The 26,713-nt window shown below is 34.0% G+C and overlaps 1 protein-coding gene across 1 annotated transcript in view; it reads left to right on the forward strand.

The window, feature by feature from the left end:
• Positions 1–248: 248 nt before the first annotated feature.
• CABCOCO1 (ciliary associated calcium binding coiled-coil 1) overlaps positions 249–26,713 on the forward strand; it is a 115,101-nt gene continuing 88,636 nt past the window's right edge. The window contains 4 exon segments of the mRNA XM_032312546.1: positions 249–437; positions 10,063–10,166; positions 14,823–14,992; positions 25,504–25,648. Of these exon segments, the coding sequence (XP_032168437.1) occupies positions 363–437; positions 10,063–10,166; positions 14,823–14,992; positions 25,504–25,648 (494 nt within the window). The 5' untranslated portion in view covers positions 249–362.

Consider the following 26,713-nt stretch of genomic DNA (forward strand, 5'->3'; position numbering starts at 1 on the left):
CCAGGTGCCGCATATATCTCACTTTAATATTTATTGAGAACTTGCTATGCTAGCATTAGACACCTCTCCACATACTAACTCATTTAAATTGCCTTTTTTTTTTTTTTCCCTTCTTGCTTTCATTCTTACTAAAAGGAACAAGTCTGTCTCCAGCAGAGGATTCAAAGCGCTCCTGAGTGGGTCTTTCCCCGCGGAGCAGCCCTGCAGCGGCCCGGGCCCCGCCCCTGCCCTCCCCCTGAGCGGCCCAAGTTCCGACCCGGAAGCCTCTTCGCGGAGGGATTCGTTCCCCAGGCTCGCGCCTGCGGCCCCGCCTCGGTTGCCTAGGCGACGAAGGGCCGCAACTCCGGGGCGAGATCCTGAGGATGTCCGTGGGGACCACTCCCGGGGGGACGACCCCCGCGGCGACGACCCCGGCGGGAACCACACCCGAGTCGGAGGTACGCCGCCCCTTCCCGGCACCCGCGACCCTCGACCTCACGCCTCAGGCCCACGCGGCGCGCGGCTGGGGCCCGTCCCCAGGGAGGCGCCTGGTTCCGGGATTGGGAGCGCGGCGACGAGTGGCGGCGGGGCAGGGAGCGGACCCAAGCGGACCGGAGCGGACCGGAGCGGACCGGAGCGGTGCCAGGGTCGGGGAAGCGCCCTGCGCTCCCGGAGCCTTACCGCCGGCCGCGCCCCGCCCCGGAGCGCCGCGAGAGGTGCCCTGGAGTGGAAACTGTAGAAATTCCTCCCTTGGTCGGTTCCAGGTCCCCGCGACCTCACAACGCAGTGCTTCTCCCGGATTCTCTGCCCTTGAACGGGATCTTGGGATCTAAAATGGACCGGTCCCGTTTGGAAAGTGCTGCTAATTCTTTCGCAGTGATCATAGTTCTGTTGCTCAAAGGTGTCATGGAATAATAACTCTTCATTGTTAGTAGATTGATTAATATTTGAAGGTCAGGGCTTGGTGTCTCCCTGATTATTTTACCTCTTCTCTAAATACGGAGATACATGATAGGACAAAGGAGGGGCCCTGGAAAATCGACCTTTTGGTTTTGGCTTCGTTGCTCATCATCCACTTGTCTCTTTACGAAGGTTAACTTTCTCCAGTGGTTTCCTGTATGTGGAAAAAAGAAAAAAAAAAAAAAGGAAGAAAAAAGGATTTATCTTTAGGCCCCTCCCAACACCAGCTCTCAATAATAAATGGGTTTTAGATTACTTTAATTGCGCATAAACTTGGTATCCTGAGATTTTAATGAAGAACATATCTGCCATTCCACATACTGCTAAAAGAAAATGTTTAAATCTTCACACGGAGTCCATCATGTTCTAGAAAGTTTTTTCTTGAGGTTTTTTTTTTTTTTTTAAGACTGAAGGTGAATAATAATGTTGTAATTTACATGGCTATACCCAACTCCCTTCTTCGTCTAAATAAGATTTTTTGTGCAGAAGCTAAGTATTAGCTGCTATTTTCTAAATGTAGAAACACACAGCCAATAATCTGGTGTCTTGCCGCAGAGATACATACAAGCCGTTCCCAATCCAGATTCTTCCCAATACTGCAGACCGCTAAATTAGCACACTGACTGTCCTAGGAGTCTGTTGAAATTAGCATACATTAAAAATACATTTTAATGTGATAAACTGGTTACTAAGCTAGTTACTCCCTTGTGATCTCTAATGTAAGTAATACAATTTCGAAAGTGGCAGAGCAAATTTCCCAATTAAGTCGTGTTATTTAAAAATACACAAAAACTTACCTAAGAAAATGCGCAATTGTCAGTGTACACTTGTTTGTATGTACTTGTCCATGTAGATATAGATATGTCCTTTCTGATAATTTGGAGCTGATGAATCTGCACTTCAAAAAAATAAAGGAAGAAAAGAAAAAGAAATACCCCCCCTTTTTTTAAGATGCAAAGAAGTGCTATGTTCCAAGAGAAAAGAAAATCACTTTTGTTTTTTATTTTTTTTTTTTTTTAAGATTTTTTATTATTCATTTGACAGAGAGAGATCACAAGTAGGCAGAGAGACAGGCAGAGAGAGAGAGAGGAGGAAGCAGGCTCCCTGCTGAGCAGAGAGCCGAATGCGGGACTCGATCCCTGAACCCTGGGATCATGACCTGAGCCGAAGGCAGCAGCTTAACCCACTGAGCCACCCAGGCGCCCCACTTTTGTTTTTTAGATGGGTCAGAGGAGTTGAGTTAATTATAGACCTCAGGTGATTGTCTGCCATCTTAGCACTGTTGGTGGGCATATTTGTTAACTTCTTGGAGGAGCAGGTATTCCCCGTGACAGGCAATTCAGAAAATATTCAGTCTTTTAGTTGGTAACAAACTGAAGAAATCAAGAGGGAATTTGGACTCATTGAGCTGTACTCACTTAGCCTATACTGAGATGAACAGGCTGATACACTGCATGGTAGAACCCAGTTTCCATTCCAATGATAGCAGGGTTCCTCTAGGCCACAGAGAAGCCAGTGGATCTGTAGAGCCTGCATTCTTTAGAGTGATGAGGTCTGCTGGCTGCCCATTTGTGCCCACAATATGTTTTAGGGGTTAGATGGAAAATATGGCAGAGACCCCTCTTTCAGTTAGATACTGAAAGGTTCTTCTTAGGTCAGATTCTTTCCAGTATTGATCTCCCAAGACCTGAGCAGGACCATGGGGGAGGATAACAAAATTATTACTTAAAATACTGTTGAGAAAACGGTACTAATATTCCTTAAAATGTTAATATACAGTAGTAGTATTTATAAAACATTTAGAACTTCTGGGAGTAGTGGCTATGGGTGTGGCGAATTTGACAAATATTTGGGCTTGTCCTTCTTTTTATTAGTGGTCTTTGGGTTTCCTTTCTTATTTTCAAGGTCCTGTTTCTCCTGTCTTCATCCTCCCTTTCAGATGATGCAAGTAATCTTTACTCTTTTCCTAATATATAAAGTATTGTTTTACTAAGGTTTAGTCTTTAACATGGCTAAAATTAATTTTTGATAGATATATTTGATATATTTGAAATGAGTACCTAATTTTATTTTCTTCTAGACATGAACCATCAGTTATGCCAGCTTCATTTACTGAATAACCATCCTCTCTCTTCCCCTTGAGAATGGACTACCACTATCACATTATGTGTATATACATGTGAATGAACACAAGGATGGGCAGAATAGTGGAACTGAATAGACACGCCAAACATTTATTTATTTATTCACACACACACACACACACACACACACACCCCACACACATATGTATACATGTATATGTATTTTTGAATTTCTGAAAATTTATATATGTTATTGTATATTTTTGAATATCTTTTTCTTTTCCACTGACCAGTTTTCCCATTCTTATGTCAATGCCATACTATTTTATATTTAGCTTTAATGTCTAATTTGGAAAGGTTCCTCTCACTATTTTTCTTTTTAAAAATATGTCTATTCTTCCATAAGAATTTTTAAAAATTAGTTTATAAAGTTCTAGAATGATATAGTTGAGATTTAAAATTGCCATCATGTTACATTTATAATGTAGGAAGGATTTAATTTTTTTGAAGTTTTCCAATAAATCTCCTTTATTAAGCTTTTTATTAAATTTTTGATAAAGTTTATAATTCCTATAGGTCCTATATCTTTCTTATTATATTTATAACCAAGTATAGTTTAATCACATTTCTGCCATTTCCATTTCTAATTAGTTTCTAATATAGAGAAAAGCAATTGGCCTTTATATATTCGTGTTATGTTACCATCTTATCAAATTTCTTATTAACTGAAACCATGTTAGTACAATGTCAGGTGTCTTAGGTATATAACCATGTAACCTTCAAATAAAGATTTCTTTATTTCTTCATTTTTAATGTTTAAGCCACATGTTTTCTTATTATATTAGTTAGAATTTCTACAGAGTGTTAAATTGCAATAATGTTACTAGCCAGAATCCCTTTTTAGTTTCTGGTTTCATGAGAATGACTTCAGTTTTTTACCATTCAGTCTGATGTTTTGACAAATAATCTTTTTTGTATTTCAGCTATTTTTTTCTATTCATGTTTTACTAAGAGTTTTGCTCCTGAATTCTAGCAAATTCCCACTTAATATTTCATTATTATATCATGTTTTATCATTTAATTTGACACAAAAAGTATCTTGTTAATGATGATCCATCCATCCTTGAATTTCTGAAATTAATCTTACTTGGTCATAATGATAGCTTATTTTTCCTAGTACACTGTTGGATTCAACTTTCTAAGACAATATTTTAATTAAAATTTTTACATCTGAATTCATGAATGATTTTGATTTATAATTTCCATTTTGTGCTTGTTTAGGTTTTTGTGTGTAGACTCTGCCAGCTTCTTAAAAATGAATTGTCTACAGTCTGTAATTATTAGTCCACAGAATTTATGTGTTCTTCATTGTTAGGTAGAACTTCAAGTGTACAACTATCTGGGCATGGTGACTTTTTTAAAAAAGCAGACTTACAGTTTAGTTTATGTGGTCAATTCCATTCTCTTTCTTACCCCTGTTCAAATTTGAGGACTTACACATTGTCTTATAATTTTCAAATGTAAGTCTATAGAATGTGTCATATGTTTATTTTTTCATTTAATCATGTTTGCCAAATATTTCTGCCTATTTTATTCATCACTTTAAAGAACTAGTTCTTGTTTTCACTTATCCTTCTTTAATCTGTTTTTTTTTTTTTTTTAATAGCTTTCTTTTTCTTAAATTGGCTCCTTAGCATGGCCTGGACTGTAGTGAGGCAAGTAGAGCAGTCTTCTTGGGCATAAAATTTAAGAGATGCCAGAAATTCAGTAGTCAAGATACTTAACTCCAGTGATATAGTTGGGATTATAATGCAGTCGAGGGCATTTTTTTTAAATTAAAAGTTAATACAAAAAACTCATAATGGATCAAAATTTTAAATAAAGGCAGAATCAGTAGTACTGATCTTCCTTTTTGCCTCAGGCTTTGACATGGCTCAACACAGTGTTGCTCCTTAGTTCATTTATTTTCATGCTTGAAGAGAGACTTTCTAAGTATAGAAATTGTAGGCTAGTCTATATTCTTTATGACTGTGAAACCCCTCTTAGTCATCTTTGATGAACTATGTTATCTTTTTTTTAATGAACATTTATTAAGAATCTTTTGGGATACTACCAGTGATGGATAGAAAGATATCTCAAAAGCTTAAATTCTAGAAGGAAGACATACAATGTGGAGAGTTTAGGTGAATAAGAGAAGAAATTCAGAGAAAAGATTATCTGGCATATAATATTAGGCTTACAATTTTATTGCTTCTAGTATAATTGCTAAAATTACCAGGTGGTGGAATAAAATGAGTTACAGTGAAGTTTAGCTTACATATTTTTCTAGTCAGAGATGGAATTTTACAGAGAAAACCAAATTACATATCACATTTTTATTAGCCTATTCATGAATTTTGTATTGTATCTTTAATTTTTATAAGTCAGAATATATGTGTTGAAAGAATAAAGACTTTTACCACCTTATATCCTTTCAAGTGCAAGACAGTATGTAAACAAACAAGAAAGAGCACTTGTTTAAAATAGGTTCAGGAATTCAATTTAAGACAAAAGAAAACAAAAACCAGAGGCAAACCCTCCTACAAGATGATTATCTTAAACTATCAAGTTTTAGTAAAAAATGAAGCACTAATATTAGGCATTTTACCTAGAATTATTATTGTACAAAAGGTTTAAGATTATTGTATTCCCTTTCATACAGTCTTGTGTGACCTATTTTTCTCTGTCCAGAAAATTTTCACATCAAATAAAATTGATCTGAATGTCTGTACAGTGTACCCTCCATGCATATTTTTGTTAATAATGACAGTAATCTTGTGTTTTAAAACATTTCAAAATGATTTTTTACCATGAATTCAACTTAGATTCAAATGACTTGCTGTAAGTCACAAAATAATCAGTAGTCGAACCCTCTGAGCCCTCCAAATCCAAGTCCCACTATTCATCATTTACTATCATCTAATAATGTCATCAGGTGATAGAGATGAATTCAGACAGTCGATTAACAACCTATGTTGACATAACTAGGATCTGCAGAATTGTAAAAAGAAGTAAAAGATTGAATGACTGTCCCTGAGGAATTTACAGTCTAATGGAGTTGGCAGTATAGAATAATTATACTTTACAGCTAATAATAAAAAACATAACCAACAAACATTTAACAAATATGTAGTCATATGTTATTGACTAAAATACCATCCTGTCTAAAAACTGAGTTCATACAATTCAATTTACAAGATCTAAGAGCCCACTAGGTGCAAGGTATTCTATTAGGTACTAAAATATTTTTTTTCTTATTGAGTTTATAAACTAATTGAATGATATAGTTTAGGTTATAAACTAATTGATTAACCAGTTTACTTTGCTAACCCTAGGTTACAAAAAGATAGCTAATAAAGTAGCACATTTTATGTCTAAATTCGATTTTTAAAAATAAAAATACAATAACCTAATATTAAATACAAACATTAAGTTGTTTGTCATTACCAGTAAGTTTTAGTTTGGGGATTTTAGTACTCTTGGAAGGAAATAAGGAAAATGTAGGATGTGCTCTTGTTAGCTATAGCAAAGCATTTTCTTGTTCTTCTTATTCACTAGAACCCATTCACATAGAAGGATAAATAAATATTTATTGAATTGAAAACATTTGCCCCCACCCTCCCCAAAATCTCACAGTTTTTTATTTTTATGGAGCGACTGCTTTTTACCTCTGCTTCTCAGTCTCCTCTTCCATCCCCCATTCACAGCTCTTCTCCCCATGCTCTGGCTCTGGGCAGTTTTATCCATTGTCATACTTGGAGGGACTCTTAAGCCAATATTTTTAAACTGGACTTTTCTGAGTCTAGCATTTCTAATTACCTTCTAAACATTTCTTCCTTGATATGCGTATTTCACCTTAAATTCAACCACTGAAATCAAACTTGTCATGTCGCCTTCCTAAAACGGGCATCATCTTCCAGTGCTTTTATTTTTATTGGTGTAACAAGAGTGCCACATACGGTTTTTACAGACTGTACTCTGAACAAAAGGACTCAGCTTCTGGAGGGCCTGAGAATTTCCACCTTTCTCTTTCTTCAGTCATCTATTTCTCTGTGTCCTTTCTCTGCTTCTTTCCTTCCTTCATTCCCCTACAAATTGCCCTTCCTTAAAGGACAGATTTATCTTATCATTTCACTGCTAAAAAGTGTCATGGGTTCCTTACTGTCTGTATTACTAAGAACAAACTCTTCAGCTTGTCATTCTTTGACCAGCCAAGGATCTAAAATATTTGTGATCTCTTGTGCAATATGTTGCATTTTGTAATCACTCAGTAAATATTTATTCAAGTATTAAATTTGAGATCTCCCACAATATGTTCCCAATGCCCACTTCCCACTTATGTCCAACTAGACCCTGATTTGTACCCAAGGCACCATTGTGTGAATTACTTGATATTTACAGAACCAGTCCACATGTGTTCTGTTGCTGATTCATTCCATCATTCTTGTCTAGTCTTACCAAGTGCATTTCTGGACCTCCTCTCTATAGGCTTTCATTGTCCTGTGTCTATCCTTGTCCTTTTATTATGACTCACTTATTTTATCTTCTCGTTTTAAAGTCACCCTTGGTTTGTTCCTTCCACTAGATGTTAAATTATTGAGGCTAACAAGTTTTTTACTTGTCTTTGCCTCCTCTTGAGCCCCACGCTCAATGAGGAACATGTAAGTATTTTTTAAAGTTTGTAATTCATTCTTGTTCGATCAGTTCCTGGATGCCTAAGAGGACACATACAACAAGACCACAGTCCTCCATTAAAAGTTTCAGATACCCAAGCAAAGATGAGGCTCATGCTCCTTTTCCTTTCTGAGTCTTTAGATGCTTTTACTGGATCTGCTCTCATCTCCTTGGCTTGCATTTGATTTCCATCCTGCATGAAGCAAGCACCCACTTGGCTGGTCCTGTGGGACCCACTCTGGGTCCTTGGACTTGGGTTGCCTGCATCATCTTGATAATCATGAAGTGACCCTCAGAGGAACAATGGTACCCCAAAATTAAGTCTACACAGCACAATTTGACTTTTGGGGATTGCTAAGTTCCTCCTCTGTGAAACAGAGTTGGCGTAATGCTGCTGTAATTTCTGTCTCTGTGCACCTCTGTGTAACTGGTCTATTTTCTGGGGAAAAGGAAAACTGGGAGAACTGATATGGGACCTATTCTCATTCCCTATTCTCACTCCCTGTTCATTTCCTGTGCTCTGGATTGCTTTAGTTGGCTCTGAAACTTTACTCTCACTTTAATTGTAAGACTCTCTGGTTCAGTTCTTGGACAGTTTTTCTTAAGGCTATTAGCTGGCATAAGAGACTGAATCACTCAGCTCCAAAGAAAAGGGACACTTGTTCCTTCCCATCAGAAAGTGTTTTTAGGTGACTAAGAACCCAGGGAAGTGTCAGAAGTTATTTCTTATGTAGCAGTCCCTATCGAGGAAATCTTATGCATGATAATTATTTGTGGCTTGCCGGGAACACACACATAAGACTGATCATCCAAGTCCTCCAAGCCCCCAGTGATTTAAGACTGTCACTGGGAGTAACCAAGATGCATTTGGGGATGATCAGCCTATTGGTGATTCTCTGGGAAGCTCTTCCCATAAGCAGCACGTTTGATCCACCACATGTTTTCCCTAGAATAGAACACAGACTCCTAAGTCTTTCTTTCTTTCTCATTGCTGGGTGGATGTCTCCTCATTGTAATGGTATGATGTTGGTATTGCATTGAGGATTGGTGACCAATCCTTTTGAGGACCAAAACTCTTAGAATAAAGAAGTGGTCCTGCTATACCCCCAGTTGCACTGGGTTTTCAGCTTCTAGGAGTAAGATATATGGCATGCTGGTCACTGCCAGGTAGACGTTGCGTCCTTGAATGAGACATAGTGGATATTTCAGTGAGACACGTGGCAGACTGGTCACTGCTGGGTGGATGTCTGCTTCTTGGATTTCCTAGAGACATGTAATCTACCAAAGCTAAAGCAATGAAAAAAAAAAAGAGAGAAAAGAAAATTTGAGAAAACCAGTTACTAGCAATGAAATTTACTCAGTAACCAAAAAATGTTCAAAAGTGAAAAACCTGGGACCAGATTGCTTCACAGGCAAATTCTACCAAACATTTAAAGAAATGTTAATACCTATTTTTCTCAGACTATACCAGAGAAATACAAGAGGAAGGAAAACTCCCAGATTCCTTCTATGAAGACAGTATCACCTCAATACTCAAACCAGATAAAGACACCACAAAAAAAGTAACGATAGACCAATATCTCTCATGAATAAAGATGCAAAAATCCTTAATATCCTTAAATCCTGTATATATAATATTATATAATATATAATAATATGTGGGGTATGTAATATAATATTATATAATATAATAATTTAACAGAGTATAATTAATAATTATAATTATTAACGATAATTAATATAATATATAATAAATTATATATAATATAATATATAATAAACTATATATAATATATACACATTATTCAGCCATAAAAAAGAATAAAATCTTGCCATTCATGAAAACATGGGTAGATCTAGAGAATGTAATGCTAAGTGAAATAAAGTAGAGAAAGACAAATACCATATGATTTCACTTGTATGTGTAATTTAGGCAACAAAACAAATGATCAAAGGTTAAAAAAGAGACAAACTAAAGGACAGACTCTTAACTACAGAGAATAAACTGATGGTTACTGAAGGGGAGAAGGGGGAAGTGGGATTAAAGAGTACATTATCATGATAAAAAAAATAAATACCAAAAACGTGTTTGTTAATTGAAAGCCATCACCCAGTTTTAAATACGCATAAAAGACAGTTTAACTAGACATTCAACTTTTGAGAGGTACCATTACTTGAAAATGAAGAGAAAAATGATTATCTAGAAGACTATTGTGTTTCACTTTTATTTCTGATAGCAACTAGAAACTAAGCACATTTTGATATTATTGGGTTAATAATATTATTGAAATAACTCATTCCTGTTGTTTTGTTTTTGTTTTGATAGAGAGATGCTGAATTCCAGGAACATGAAAAGATTCTGTCTCCAGATTTTCTTTCAGCTGCTCAAATCACTGAAATGCTGGCAGAGGACATAGATGGAGTTCAACAGTAAGTATTTCAATATTACAACCAAATATAAAACAGTTCTAATTCTGCATCTATAAATCTATATCATGCAAATATAGATAGATATATAGATATAGATATAGATATAGATATATCTCCATATATATATAATCTCCAGAGTCTGAAACACCAAAATTCTCAAACAACTGACTTTTTACACTGCTCAGCTGTCGTCTTTATGTGAGAAATGCATTTCAGACCAACATGCAAATGTTAACAGAGAAGAGGGATTTATTGTTAAAAGCAATCTTTAACATATGCTCTCTTCTACTTCTTTTCTCTTTCATTCGTAAAACTGTCAATTATGCACAGTAACCTTTAGGTATTCTGTCTCATCGTGACAAGAACAAGTTGTTTTTTCTGTAATATTAAGAATTAATATATTTTAATACTTTGGAAATTATGAGTATTAGCCATCCACCTGTGATTTTTATTGGATATAAAGCTATACTAAATACTCTAATTTCATGTTTTTTTCCTAAAAATGTGAATATAACTGAATTTATGGGAATAATTCTAATACATGTACATCTCATTCTCTATAGCAAATCATTTACATAGAACTCTAGTCAGATATATCTAACACACAAGTTCCTAAAATGTGTTTTGAGTAATCAGTCATCTTAAAAGTTATCTTGCTCTAATAATATGAAGACTGATTGACTATAATGTGTAGAGAGCCCACTTTACACATGATGTGATGTTCTGGACTGTAATGTCTCTTCTACAGGCCAGTCATCTGGATGTTAGGAAGGTATTGTGGACCATAATGGACAAATAGAAAATGACTCTGTCAGTGGCTATCATTTGCAAATCTTTCAAATATTGTGGAATAGAGGTGATTTACTACTAAGAAGGAAATATGACAGATGTACTGGCTGGAAGAGAAATCTGAGAAGGGAAGACATATTAAGAGCAGGCAAATGACACTGACAGGCCTTTTCCCAGGATGGTCTTCAGTTTCAGGGCCTGCAACTCTTGCTAGAAATCCTAGTATCTGTGACTTGGCCATATTGCTTACCATCTATATCTTTATAAGTATTAAGGCAATTAAAAATTTCACAGATTTTTAAACAAGTATATCATAGTAATTTTAAGATTTTTATAGAAATGAATGGCCATTGGAAATTCTGAATTTTAGTATCAGAATTGATTAGCAAAATTCTTTTATTAGTATCACTGATTATTTATGCTTTAATAAGTATTTTCCATTTCTAGATATTCCAAATATTGATCATTAAAGTGCAAAAAATAGGTATTTCATACTAGGCAAAATAATATGATGACAGATATTTCTTAGAATTTACAGTTTATTTGTATTAAATATCAAAGATGTTATATTAAATGAAATTAATATTAAATAAAAGATAATGCAAACAAAATTTTTATACTTGTTTCATTCTTACCACATCTTAAGTTGTATTATGTACCATACCTTGTGTGATGATCTTTTTTCCCACTTAAATGGCTCTCTTTATTGCCAAATATTTAAATTCTAAAAGTATTTTTAATCTTTAAGCGGTGATGTCTAGGATAAAAGAAATAACACAGAGAGTGATACAGAAATTAACTGTATAAAAACAACCAGGTTCAACATGGGTTGACCTTTTAGACTGTTTCATTAATAGAATTCACCTGAAGTAATCTCAGATTTTTGATATCAATTTTGGATAAATGACAATGTTATGTCAGGAGGTATTTCTTTGCAGAGTAATTTTTTGAGGTTCTTTATAAGATTTTTACAATAGTAATCCTAAAATATTTGCAATCAATCCTTCACTTCCCATTTAAAATAGCATTATTCTAGATGGAGATTATATACTTTTCAAAATGACAGAAATATAATTTAGGTACCTTGTCACCAAGTAACAGAAGTATGCCAAAATCATGCAGTCTATAAAGCTATAAACCTATTTAAATAAATTATAGGAAATCACACTTCCCTACATTTTAAAATTAAAAACTGTTTCATGAAAGCAGCCAACCCAATGAAACATTATCGTATCATTAAGACATATTTCTAGATTACACTTCAAGTAAAGTTAAACCTCTGAGTACATTTCTCATGATCTCCTAACTATTATCAAACATTCATGCTTTTAATGTAACCCTGATTTTTTACAGATACACCCAAATCCTTTTTGAAAAAATGTTAAGGACTAAATTGAAAATAACTAAACACAGAAATAACCCTGAGAGATCTTTTAATAACCTTCCATAACTGGGCTTCCATGAGCTGTTCAGCTCTTGCCTTAAGGCTTATTTCTGAATGTCATCATATTTAAAAAAATAAGATGGGCTTCCGATTTCAAGAGCATATAGGAATAATTGTAATACCTTTCCTGGGCTTCTTGATGAGATGAAGTAGATAGTTACATCACCTGTCACTATAGTAAGACTTCCTAAATCCCAGTTAAGCATCTTTCTCTTTCCCCATAGTTTCTAATGCCACAGCTATAGCCTTCTCTCCTCTCCCATGTCCGTCTTCCCTATCCCCAGACGAAAAAACTTAAAGATTTGCCAGTAAAATGCTTGGGACCTTTGCATTCAAATTGCAGCAGCATCTTGCTCCAGATGCTTCCCTGCATAACCTCCTTTGGGTGAAATCTGTGAGCTGAGATTAGAAATGGTGAATAGTCAGCCCTGCAATTCAAGTCGAAGGTTAAGATTCAATGGTACTAGGGAAGGTGTTGGAGGGGGTATGGGGGAGAGCAAAGATAGAGGTGGTCAAAGAAGTTTCACTAAAATACTCTTAGACAAATAGTTGGCTTCATTTACATATAATCAGACACTGAAAAAATGAAAATTAAAAGCAAAGAGCACATCAACTATTTAAGTCAAATATCTAATTTTTTTAAGGAACAGCATGGAGATGACAGATGAAATGTACAGTGAGAAGGAAGACTAACTGTTGGGAAAAAATGTTCAGAGATATTTGACTCCGGAGTTGATTGACTCAAGTCCTCCATAGTATCATAAAGAAATTTATAATTTAGAATTGATTTTTCTTATGACTACAAGGTGGCTGCCAGTAGCAATCAAACATACTTATTTACTCTTGTATTTTTGTTCCACAGAATAAAATAAGCCTCATCCTTAGGAATTAGAACAGTTTAGGAGAGTGCCCACCACAGACCAGTAGTTACTATAGAGAATGCCATATATTGAATACCATTATATTGCATTATGGGAAGAGGGGGAGATTATCTTAATTGGTTTAGAGGAATCAGAACTCACTTTTGTGGTTGAGGTCTACCTTGACACCACTGTAGATGAGATTTATGTTAGAGGTTAAATACAACATCAGCTTAATTTTTTCCCAAACTTGTTTCATCCTGCTGTAATTATTCTGATTATAGAACCTATTTCAATATTATGAATAATAAGGACTTCCTTTTTTGAAATGGCAGTATAAAGTTGTCATACGCCCACACACAGTCCTTCAGAAATCACATATAAGCAACAAGGAAATACCAATAACTTCTTTATCCAAACAAGGAGAATGCTGTATGTCCAAACCACAAAATAGAGGATGACTGCCAGAAGCATTATAGTTCAAGCAGAAATGAAAGAGAAAGAATGAGAAAGATACACATAGTTGAAGATCTTAGAGTGAGTTAAAAAACACAATTATTCTCCTAGGTGAGAAGAAAACCCTGAAGTGCTATTTCAAGAACACTTGTTTGCAATAGCAGGACAAGGATATACAGGCTTAGAACAGATAATTCCCATATTTACAGAAATAGATTTGTTTATGTGATGGTAATGAGAACCCATCCTACTTTTTTTTTCCTTTTCCCCACTAATTGAAAAATGAGTAAAAAACTAGAATAAATGATTCTGTACAGAAAATAGCTTGTCACATGGCCAAGTCTGAGTAAAAAAAAAAAAAAAAAAAAAAAAAAAACAAGGAATATGCATACAAAACCATTTAGAAAAAAAAGTAATTAAAGAATAGGGAGAAAAAACTGGCAAGAAAGAAAATACAACCAAATGAATATAGCCATGAGCAGAAAAAAAATAGTCAAACATTTATCATGAATTTAAAAAGACAACTTATGAAGCAACCACAGCAAGAGTATAAAATAGAGATATAAAAACTCAAGGAAGAGATAACAAGAAATAAAAAGGTAATAAAGCATGTAAAAAGGTAGAGTAGAAAAGAGAGAGCTCTGTGAACAGCCCAAGGGGCAATTAACACTGCTGAAAACCCTAAGGGACCTAGAAGACAGTATTGAGAAAAGTATAAAAAATGAAAAGGAAATTATTTCAAAAAAATATTTGAAGGTTAATAGAAAATTATAGCATAGACAAAATGAGTTGTTGTACTTCGAAGACAGAAGAAGGAAGAAGAGGAGGAAGGTGAGGAGGAGAATTACAAGAAGAGACCAAATGGAAGAAGAAAGACCAACAGGAGTGCGGACTCTTGCTCTCTTTATCTCTTCTTCCTCTTCCCTCTGTCTGTTTTCCTTTTGAATGTCATTGTGGACTTAGAATTTTGATATAACTATGAATATTTTTGGATTTAGGGCATTATAGAATTTTCATTCAAGAAAAAATCTTTGTGTTTTCAAAAACTTAGAAAAGGAGCTGTGCATTAATCTGGTTTTAATGTCTGGGATTTTCTTTTTGTTACAGAAAATTGAAAAAGTTTTTGAATTTCAAAAACCTTAACACCTGTCTAAAGGAAGCCATTCTACTAGATTAATTATGTATCTGGATTTTTGTGGCCAGAGGAATGGAATTTTCTGTTATTCAATATTCAAAATTTATGACTTTACTAGATATGTTACTTCATAATCTTAGAAGTAAGTACATTATTTTTTCTTTTTTTAAAGAAAATTTAGGCCACTATCTAAATTAATGTTCTTAAGCAAAAGTTCCTAATTTTCTTGCAATTCCTTTAGTGAAAATTATAAGGTTTTTTCTGGGTAGAGCAAAGATATATATAGTTGTGAAATTCCTTAAGTTGTGAAATTTCAAACAGTATTTAATAGGCTAAAGTTCTCTTAATTAACTTGCCAAAGATCTGTTAACTTCATTTAAAAATCTTATCAATGCTGTATGTCCCCAAAATATCATGTAGTTCACATTTATTTAGGTATTTTTTCATTGTTTGAACTGTTTTCATTTCATCTTACCTACAAGTATTACTGGGATATCTCATAAATGACTAATGAGAGGAGGTACGTAAGTCAATATCTAAACCCCATTAAATAGACATTACTCACATAACTTAGATTTTGTGACTTTTTTTCTTATATAACTTTGGAATGAGTTACTATAGAAAATTTGGAAATTCTTCCTTAGAGCACTTTTCAGTTGATAATTTTTTTTTTTTTTTCAGAATAAATACAATTGCTTCTTGGAAGAAAGGAAAGAAATCTATTACTGATATATTGCCAACTCTGTGTGCTAGGCATTAGTTTGGTTCTAATCTTTAACATGCATTATTGAACCTCAGAGCAACTCCTGCATGGGAGGTATTATAACCACTACCTCAGTAGGTTAAGCATCTGCCTTTAGCTCAAGTCATGATCCCAGTCTCCTAGGATCAGGCCCTGTGTCAGGCTGCCTGCTCAGTGGGGAGTCTGCTTGTCCCTCTCGCCTGCTCATGCTCTCTTTCTTTCTCTCTCTCTCTGTCTCTCAGATAAATAAATAAAATCTTTAAAAAGCAAAAAGATAAATAATTGTACCAATAGAAGAAAAAAATAATTAAACTTGATAATGAAACTAATTTGTATGATATTAAGTGATCAGACAGACTGGTTGTTTTTTCCCTAATTGAGGAAATGGACAAATATTTATAGAATCTTTGAGTACTACATGTCTCTAAACAGTAATCTTTCAACACCATTGCCAAAATTACTTGGCAAACAAGGAATCATGTAACTCTCAACTTGCATGGAAGATAATAATAAATAGATGCCAACTATAAGATGAAATAGATATTGAGATTATATGTTAAAGACTGAAACTGGTATTACAAAAATGCTTAAATGCACAACTGTGAACATCCTTGAAATAAATTTTTTAAAGAATCATGAAAAAAAAAGGAAGGTATAAAGAAGAAATAAATGGAAATTTTGGAACAAAATTATACAATAGCCGAAATTAAAATCTCATTAGATAGAAATAATAGCAAAATGGAAAAGAGACAAAGGAAAAAAAATTAGTGAACTTGAACATAGTGTGATAGTAATTATCCAATCTGAACAATACAAGAGAAACCTGCCAGAATCCCAAGCTGATTCTAAATTTATATGGAATGGCTAAGGAATTAGAATGGCTAAAACAACTTCAAAAATAAGGATAAAGCTCCAAAAAAGCATATACCCAATTTTAAGGTTTACTGTAAAGTTACAATAATAAAGTCAATGTTGAATTAGTGAAGGGATAAAAGCATAGCTCAATGAAACAGAAGACAGAATTCAGAAATACACTGATGCAAAAGTGGTCATCTGATTTTTTTTATAAATATGTAAAAGCAATTCAACAGAACAGTGTAATCTTTTCAACAAATGTTGGAACGATTTCTCTCTATATTGAAAAAAATATATAGCTCAGCCTAAGCATTTTATTTGATACAATTAGCTCTAAATGGATCATAGGCATAAAGTTAGAATGTAAAGCTATAAATTTTTTAGAAGAAAATTGGGAGAAAATCTTCATGACCTGGGGTTTTACAAGAATTTCTTAGACATGATCCCCAGACCATGATGCATATAGGAAAAAAATGATAAATTAAGACTTCATAAAATTATAATAGTTTTGTTTTATGAAAAGTCACTGTTAAAAGAATGGACAAGCTGGGCGCCTGGGTGGCTCAGTGGGTTAAAGCCGCTGCCTTCGGCTCGGGTCATGGTCTCAGGGTTCTGGGATCGAGTCCCACATCGGGCTCTCTGCTCAGTGGGGAGCCTGCTCTCCCGCCCTCTCTCTGCCTGCCTCTCCATCTACTTGTGATCTCTCTCTGTCAAGTAAATAAATAAAATCTTTAAAAAAAAAAAAAAAAAGAATGGACAAGCTACAGATAGGGAAAAAATATCTGTAAATCACATATTGACAAAAGACTTGTTTCTGTAACATATAAAGAGCTCTCAAAACAATAAGAAAACAAATAATTCTATTAAAAAATGGGCAAAGGCTGTCAAAAGGCATAACTCATGTCAACCAAGAAGAAAACGTTAGACAAAACCCAAACTGAGGAACATTGTACAAACTATCTCACTCTGGTACCTCCCATCTGGCAAGGTTATCAAAAATAGGAAAAGATTGAGAAATGTTCGACTCCAGGGTAACCTCAGGAACAAGACTACTAAATATAATGTGATATCATAGATGGGATGCTTGAAATTTCTTATTCTTTTTCTAGAATGTTAAGTAAAAATTGAAGAAATCTAATAATAATTTTAAAAATGTATATGTAGTAAAAGAAAGGGATTTAATGAAAGCAAAATATATATACACTCTGACAAAAAACTATTTAAGAAATAAACTTTAAAAAAAGAAATGTACAAGTCCCTATGTGAAAAAACTCCGAACTTTTAAAGGTCACAAGGAAGTTTTCTACATTTGGAATAAACCTTACAACATTCTTGGAAACACTCCACATCACAGAGAAGCTAAATCTCTCTAAATTAGATATATATATATTAGTATTCCAAATAAAAAATACCAACAGTTTTTTGTTGATGTTTTTGCCTGGACTGACTTACTAGGCAAGATGATTCTAAAAATATATGGAAAGTAAGCAAATACAAATTGTCTTTAAAAACTGTAATAAACCATAACATATCTTGTTATTAGCAGTAGAATTAGTAACAGTAGTGTTATAAAATCTCAAATATTTGAACACGGTGGTTAATGACCAAACAGACCAAAAGAACACAATGGAAAGTGTAGAAATAGAACCAAGCATTGGAATTCAGTATTTGATTGAATGACATCTCAAATCTATAATGAAAATATATACTATTCAATAAATAATATTGTGTCCTTCTAGAAAAAAATAAAATTGAATCCAACCCTCTTTCTGACCATAAACCAAAATATATTTCAAGTGGGTCACATTTTTACTTAAATATAAAATAATTGGAACAATAAAAATGTTGTAGGAAAATATGAATTAATTTCTTACAACCTTGGGTGGGGAAAACCTTTATAAATATGCCTCAAAATTCCAAAGACATAAAGACAAAGATAATTAAAGTTGATATATAAAAGTAAAAGTCTACAGAGAAAGATACCCAAAAGAAACAATTAAAAGAAGAATAAGTAACTGGGAAAATTGTTGCATCACAGACCACCAGCAAACTATTAAGTTCTATAATATAAAAAGAGCATGCAGAAGCAAGAAGAAAAAGACCAATAATGCAATAGAAGAACAAGCCAAGGATATGACTAAATAAATACAAGAGTGTTTTTTTTTTTTAAAGATTGGATTTATTGAGAGAGAGGGAGAGAGCATACACACACTGCACACACACACACACAGACACACACACACACACACACACACACGTAAGTCGGGGGAGAGGCACAGGGGACGGAGAAAGAATCAGAAGCAGACTCCCCACTGAGTGCAGAGCCTGACACTGGGCTGGATTGTGAGATCATAACCTGACCTGAAACTAAGAGTCTGAAGCTTAACTGACTGAGCCACCCAGGTACCCCAAAACAAGTGATTCTTAAACAAATGAAAAAATTTAATATTAAAGATAATAAGGAAAATCCTAATTAAAACTACACAGAAATGTCATTTGTCATATATCAGATTGACAAATTGTAAAATTTTGGTAGCATTTGAGCTGTCAAAGCTATGAGAAAATGTACTATCTTATATTACTAAAGGGAGTATATATATAACCCCCACCCATGAAGTTTAGGTTAGCAGCTATCTATCAAATTTACAAATATACTGTCCCCTTTGACCCAGCAATTCTACATTTGGGAATTATCCTATATATCCACTTACACACGTGTATGTAAGGGTCATCAGTTGCAGTAATGTTTGTAAAGCAAAACCTTAGAAATATCACCTGGAGACATTAGCATGACTCATGTTTAACATAATGTAGATACAGATATATAGTTGTACATCGTTACACATATATGCTTCTTAGCTCTGTCCATGGAGAGGGCCTAGAAGCAATGACATCCAGTATTAATAAGCATACCCAGGATCTAGGTCTTGCTTTATAATTTAATTCTCCAATAAAAGAAACCAGGGCTCCTTAGAGAAATGGCTGATTGTAGACCTGGAGCAGGGAACATAGAAGATGAGCCTGGGGCATATTGTAGTGACTAAGAGTAAATGCTCAAAAAATCAAAATGCTGGTGGTATGTCAATGGAATAGAGAAGACAACTGAAAAGATTCTAGTGTCCCAAGTTGGAACAATTTGAAAAAAATAACATAGTATATTGAATTAATAGTCCAAAGTATAAAATTAACATCCACAAATCCATACTGATACAAATTAATGATTGGTATAAATAATCAACTGGATAACATACAAATTCCTAATACAGAATTCCTAATAATTTATGTAGATAATTCACCTTCCAGAAGTTAAAGCACAATTCTTCACCCTTTCAGTATGAGATATACATTGACTTCCTTCCAAAGAGGACAGCATGGAAAGTGGAAAAACTGGAACTCCACAGCAGAGAAGCCAAATAAATACTGTTCAACCAGGTGACTAAGGCTGACATCGTTAATGAAGAGCCAGGTCAAATATCATATGCCCTTGATATAATGTGATAAGAATGGCACAATGGTCTTTATCCCCCAAATCCTTAACCCCTGCCTAATCATGAGAAAAATGTAGACAAACCCAAATTGAAGGACTTACTACAATATTTCCAACTCATACCTCTCAAACTGTCGAAGCTATCAAAACCCAGGCAAGTCCTGAGAAACCGTAGGGTCTAAGGAGACATAATGACTGAATGTAATTTGGTATCCTGGGTATTAATGAGCATAATTTCTTAAGACAGAAAAAAAGACTTCAATAAAAACTAAAAAATAAAGAATCCAAAGAAAGTATGAACTCAGACAATAATAAATTATCAATATTTGTTCATTAGTTGTGTCAAATATACCACAGCAATGTTAGCAATATGGGAAACTGTCTGGGGTATATGGGAACTCTCTGTGATATTACTGAAACTTTTCTCTCAAGCTGAAACTACTCTGAAATTAAAAGCTTATCAGTAGGGATTAACTCATCCCTAACATGGAATACTATGCAGCTATAAAAATAAAAGAATGAGGATGTTTTCTAGGTATGGTATGGGGAATTGTGTATTGTTATTGAGTAAGACAAGGTGTAGAATTGTGTGCTTTTGTGTATGAAAGACAAACATGAGAATTTATGTGTTATATATACAAAGAATACTAAGGAAAAATATGGGAAAAAAACTAATAAAAAACTTTCCATAGGTATCTAAATATACAAAGAACACCTACAACTCAATAGAACAAAAATAAATAACCCAACTTAAAAATAGGCAAAAGACTTGAATAGATATTTCTCCACGGAAGATATTCAAAAGGCTAACAGGTTTATGAAAATTTCAGTAGTCATTACAGAAATGCAGATTCAAGCCACAGTGAAATACCACCCCATGACTGTTAGAATGGCCATCATCAGAAAACAAGAGATGACAAATGCTGGCATGAATGTGAACAAAAAGGAAGCCTTGTGCATTGTTGGTGGGATTGTAAACTGGTACAATATGGAAAACAGTATGCAGTTTCCTCAAAAAAATTAAAAATAGAGCAACCGTATGACCTGGCAATCCCACTTCTGGGAATATATCCAAAGGGAACAACACCACTAACTCAAAAGTATATCTGCATCCTCATTTTGGCATTATTTAGGATAGTCAAGATGTGGGAACAACCTAAGTGTCTATTGATGAATGAGTAAATAAAGAAGTTGTGGTATATATATAATAATGGAATGATATTCATCCATAAAAACTAAAAAATTCCTACCATTTGTGACAACATGGATGGAACTTGAAGGCATTATGCAAAATGAAATGTCAGACCAAGAAAGACAAATACTGTACAATCATACATGTAGAATTTAAAACAAAAACAAAACAAAACAAAACAAAAAAAGAAAGAAAGAAACAAAACACTGAACCTATAGAAAAGGAGATCAGACTTGTGTTTACCAGAGGTGGAAGGTGGTCAAGTTACAGACTTCCAGTTACAAAATAAGTACTAGGGATGTAATGAACATGATGACTACTGTTAGCACCACTGTGTGGTATAAAAGAAAGTTATTGAGAGTAAATCCTAAGAGTTCTCATCATAAAGAATTTTTTCCCCTCTATCTTCTTTCCTTTCTTTTCTTTTTATTGTATCTATATGAGATGTATATTAGCTAAAGCCATTGCAGCCACCATCTCGTGATAAATCATGCTGTGTGCCTTAAACTTACAGTGACATATGTCAATTATTTCTCAACAACACTGGGGGAAAATTTTTTGTAGGGAAGAGTGTGGGAACTGAGCATGTGTGCAACAAAGGTTAAGGAAGCTTTTTTACAATGTATTTCACATATGGTTTTTGAACCATGTGAATGTATCACCTATGCAAAAATTAAATTGTAAAAAAGAATATATGATGTGAACAGTCCTATGGTTTGCAAACTTTAAACTGAGTGTTCACAAACTAGAAACAGAATAAAGAAAAGTAAAACATTTTCATGAATCTCACATTCCAAATTTGACAAGATATTTCCATTTTAAATTTTTTCCATAACTTACAACTGACTCAAAATATTTCTTTTAGGTGAAATTTTATATTGTTGATATCAGTTCAAAAATGAATTTTAAAAACTTGAGCAGGATCCATCCACTTACTCATAAATTAGGAGAGAGTGAAAGTGCACATATAAAACTCAAGCAGGAAAAAAAGTAAAAAAGTCAGGGATCTAGTTTTTCCTTTGGGAAGGAAAAAAAAAAATCCTCTCAAACTTTTAAACCTAACAAGGTTATAACTATCATGAGGAAAGAATATAATTTTAGCCAAGCATGCCAGAGAAAGAGGAAAAGTCTGTTTATACTTAAACTAAAATGTGGTAGAGTTCTGAGCCCACAGTGAACATTCCCATCCAGCAACATTTTAATAGAAAAAGCTACAGAGAACATAGTTGGGGCTATTAGTTGTAGCATGGTTGCCCATTAATAAAACTCCAGTGAGGAACTGCATTTTCTACTGATTCAGTTTCTGATCTGTTCCTTGTCTCAAGCTAGTGCTACAAGGCATACTGCAGACAACCCACCTAGAATCAGAGTGAATCAAGCTAAAAGATTATGCAACATGGGATATATACAGTTCTCTCACTAATGCACATTCTGGGGAGCCTGTGTGGCATAGTCGTTTGAGCAACCGACTCTTGGTTTCCACTTAGGTCCTGATCTCATTATCCTGAGATCGAACCCCAAGTCCGGCTCCGTGCTCAGCATGAAGTCTGCTTGAAGATTCTCTTTCTGTTTCCCTCTGCCCCTCCTGCTCTTGTTCTCTCTCTCAATCCATCTCTCTCAAATAAATATATAAATAAATCTTTAAACAAACTAACTAACTAACAAAAAACCAGTATACATTTTTGGGTTTAGTTTTTCCAGAGCCTGACCAAGAACGAAGCTGTCAAGTATTAGATTATTTGACCTCTGTCCAAATCCATAGGCTTAGATTTACTCCATTGTATATAACACGAATATTAGCAAATAACCATAGGATACTTTTTAGTTCTATGAAATTGAATTGCTTCCCCCTAAATAAGAATGATAATAATAGGTAACATTTGGGTAGGGTTAACTTGCGCCAGTTACCGTGCATTTGCTTTCCAAATTCCATCTCATTTAATTCACACACAACCTTGAAATAGTTCTATTATTCTCTCCATTTAAAAAAATTTTTAAAAAGTAAATGAGATTTAGAAAGATTAAATAACTCCTTGAAGCCACAAGCATCAGCCGCTGTGAGTGAGAAACTCACCCTTCCTACTACTATATTAAATGTTGCCAACTTTATGCTAATTCTAGAAAACACTATACATATGTAATATACTAGTGTACATAGCATTTCAGTTTCTCAAGTATTTGGCATGCATGTGTTATTTGATCCTCACAACAGCACCATAATTTTGAAAATTGGTCTTATTCTACATTTATAGATATAGAAATGTTATAGATATAGAAAATGAAACTCAGCTCACCTAGCTAGTAAGTTAGTTAGCAGTTATAAGGTAGGTACCATCTTAAGTCTTCCAACGAATTATGGCTAGCATGCTCTTTCATTACTGTAAATTTTTGAAGATAAATTTTATTTCTAACAGAACATACTATTTAAAAGGTTTAATCTTTCACATTTTAATCACATCACTAAATGTGGTTTTTAAAAGAGCAAATATTTCAGTTAGATAAGTGAAATGATAACTTTCCTAATTTTTAAAGCCATTATCTATAGAAAGACATTAGACATAGAAAAACAGTTTTAAAGTGTCAATTATATTTCAACATAAGGAAATAGTCATATAAATGTATTTTTGTGCTTGATAAGTATAATTACATCTGGAATTATAATCAATTATCTAAGAATTTCTTTTTTCTCTGCATCTCTAATTAATACCATTTTAGTAATAAAATGATTCAGATTTTTAATCCATTCATTTTGAATTGCTTTTATCCAGTAGATATTTCATTTCTGAAGCTATCCCAAGAAAGTTTCAAAAGAAGGGGATCATAGGGAAAAAAGTGTACAATAATAATTGAGCTCCCCTTAGAATGATATAGGAAAGCTCAGTTATCCAGCAATAATTTGTGTATCTGACATCTATAAAGGATGATCTGGAGGGAGGCTATGAGAGAGGGACAAATTGCCATTCATTAAACCAGTTTTTAATTGCTAACATAGTTTGTTTCATTCTAATTCCTACAAATAGGAATCTAGATGAAACAAATTGCAAGTTAGTGATTATAGTGTCTTCCTAAAATTTTTAATTGCTTTACTATCATTTTATCAGTAATCTGGGGTCATAACACATCCCAAAGTGAAAGGGTAGCTGTGTAACCGGAAGTGGCTATGTCCAACAATCAGCTTATGTTCTCATAAATCCTGTGCATTACCCCCTCTTGCTTCCCTGAAAAATTCACTCGGTTAGCGAGAAGTCCTAACTGCACTGGTTTCCTGAGAGACATAGAGGGTTGGTTGGGACTGACCTGGAGGGAGGAGCTTACATGGAACAGCTCAGTGTTCCCTGGAGCCTTCCTCCAAGCCCCCAGCAGACACCTCCCCCAGGAAGCTGGTCCAAACTTGCCTTTGCTAGAGACTTTCAGTTCTCCACCTCCAGACTCTTCAGTTTTACGTCTATACTCGTCACTTGTCAGTGTGTGTGTGTGTGTGTGATGTAATAGTATTTTGCCTGCCACAAGTAAAAATGAGCATAACTAAACAGGAAAAGAAGATGGAAGTTCCTATTTGTATCATAGACACTATAAATGTTAAGTCTAAAGTTTTTGACATTTATCTACTTTTTTTTTCAACTGGACACATGCCATACAAGATACTTTTGCTTTTTTGTTTGTTTTTAGTTGCAAGAGAAGAGACCACAATCACTGACTTGTTTATTTTTGGTAATGGTGGCAAAGTGGTGTCAGCGTCACTCGGCACTGTCATCTGGCTCTCACCACTTCCACCAGGCATACATTTGAGAAACAGCTTACATAAGTTATAAGTCTGTAGCTTGGAAAAGAAAAAAAATATCTTGATGTTTTACATAAAAATACATATTTCTGGCATCTATTGAAAATCTTCAGTCCCAAATTCCCACATGTTAACAATCAGTCAAAGCCAAGTGTTGGTTGACTCTGTTCATTTACATTTTCAGTTCTGATCAGCTCTCCTGTCTACAGTAACCGAACCTACTATGTAGGTCTTCCTCCCCAGCTAATCCAAACAACTTTTGTTTCATTTCCATATATACACTCTTATTCTAAGACCATTAAAAAGCATAGTTTCTATTTTAAAGTAATTTTTGGGTAGATTTAAAATTATCTTTGCATCTTAAAAATGGAAACAAAGTCTTTAGACAATTGTGTTGCATTATATTGCTGGGTGTATCAGCTATTCTTTTATAAAAAATGTAATCATTAACCTATCATTAAAAAAACATTGCTATTACCGTTGTCCACACAAATATTGAAAAAGTTAATATTTGCTCACTAATGACATCTTGGATTATTTTTTTCCCAAAACATCTATGAAAATAATGCTTAAGACTTCCCTGGATCTTATTTTAGCACTGCATATGTCTTTGGAAGACAGCATAAAATGGCTTGGAGAAGTTATGGCTGAAACAGGACCATCACATTCACAGAAAAATGAGGAATGGAATGTCTTTAATATAAAACAAGCCAATGCTGTCATCGATTACTTAAAAATCAGGTATGGATTTTCTTTCAGTAGCATGTATTTTTTCATTTCATTATCTTTTACAAAATTTTATTAAATAAAAATGAATTCAGTTTTTAGATATTTACAGAATTTATGCTGTAATTAACCCAGCCAATAATGAGATAATATTAAAATAATGAGAGAAAGTTAAAATCCAACAAGTAAATTTCAGGACATTGAGATTTTGGCTAGCTTTCCATTCTTAAAAAAAGGTTTGAATTTGATAAGAATGATTTCATCTGAAATTATAATAGATTATCCAAAAATTTCTTTTTTTCTCTGAATCTCTAATTAATATCACTTTATTAACAAAATTATTCTTTTAGATTAATCAGACTTAATTACAATAGACTATATTTTAGTAGTTGGCCTTGGCATCAAAATTTCACATTTTAGAATAACATTCATTTCCATTTAAACATTTATTTTAGATGTTTTGTATTAGAAATTAAAGAGATTTATGTGCAAGTTTCCTTAGGTTTATTATGTGCCCTGAAATATTTTGTAGTATTGACCAATTAAATTCATCAAGTTTTTCTTTATGCTTAGAAAATGACAGTGAATGGAGGGAAAGTGTTTTTATTACAGTGATTCTTCATTGGTGAAATAAGAAATCCTTCTATATAATGTCACAAGGTCTGTATTACAGTCATGCACCTCTCCCAAGTGACATTTTTAGAGTTTATAAATATTTAAATAAGAGTTGGTAAAATCTTTCTTTTGCCTAACTAAAATCTTCTACAAAATATCTCTTTTCCTCCATTACTATATACTGCAGTGTTTTCCAATTTTAAATTTTAAAAATTCCAAAATAAAGCATGCTGCATGATGTCCTAGACATGCTCATCATTTGCTTGGCAAAGATCCTGGCTGTTGTCTGGAAGCTTTTTAAATATTAACATGTTTTATTTGATAATGCTTATATACTGGTTTCTGGCATGAATTAATAATAGTATATGATATAATGTGTTTTTTATATAATAACACCTGATATAACATGATTTCTTAGCATAAAACATATACCTCCTAATGTATGTCTCTCACTATAGCATCCTT

This window comes from Mustela erminea, chromosome 14 (genome assembly GCF_009829155.1).
Source record: "Mustela erminea isolate mMusErm1 chromosome 14, mMusErm1.Pri, whole genome shotgun sequence".
Lineage (NCBI taxonomy): Eukaryota > Metazoa > Chordata > Mammalia > Carnivora > Mustelidae > Mustela > Mustela erminea.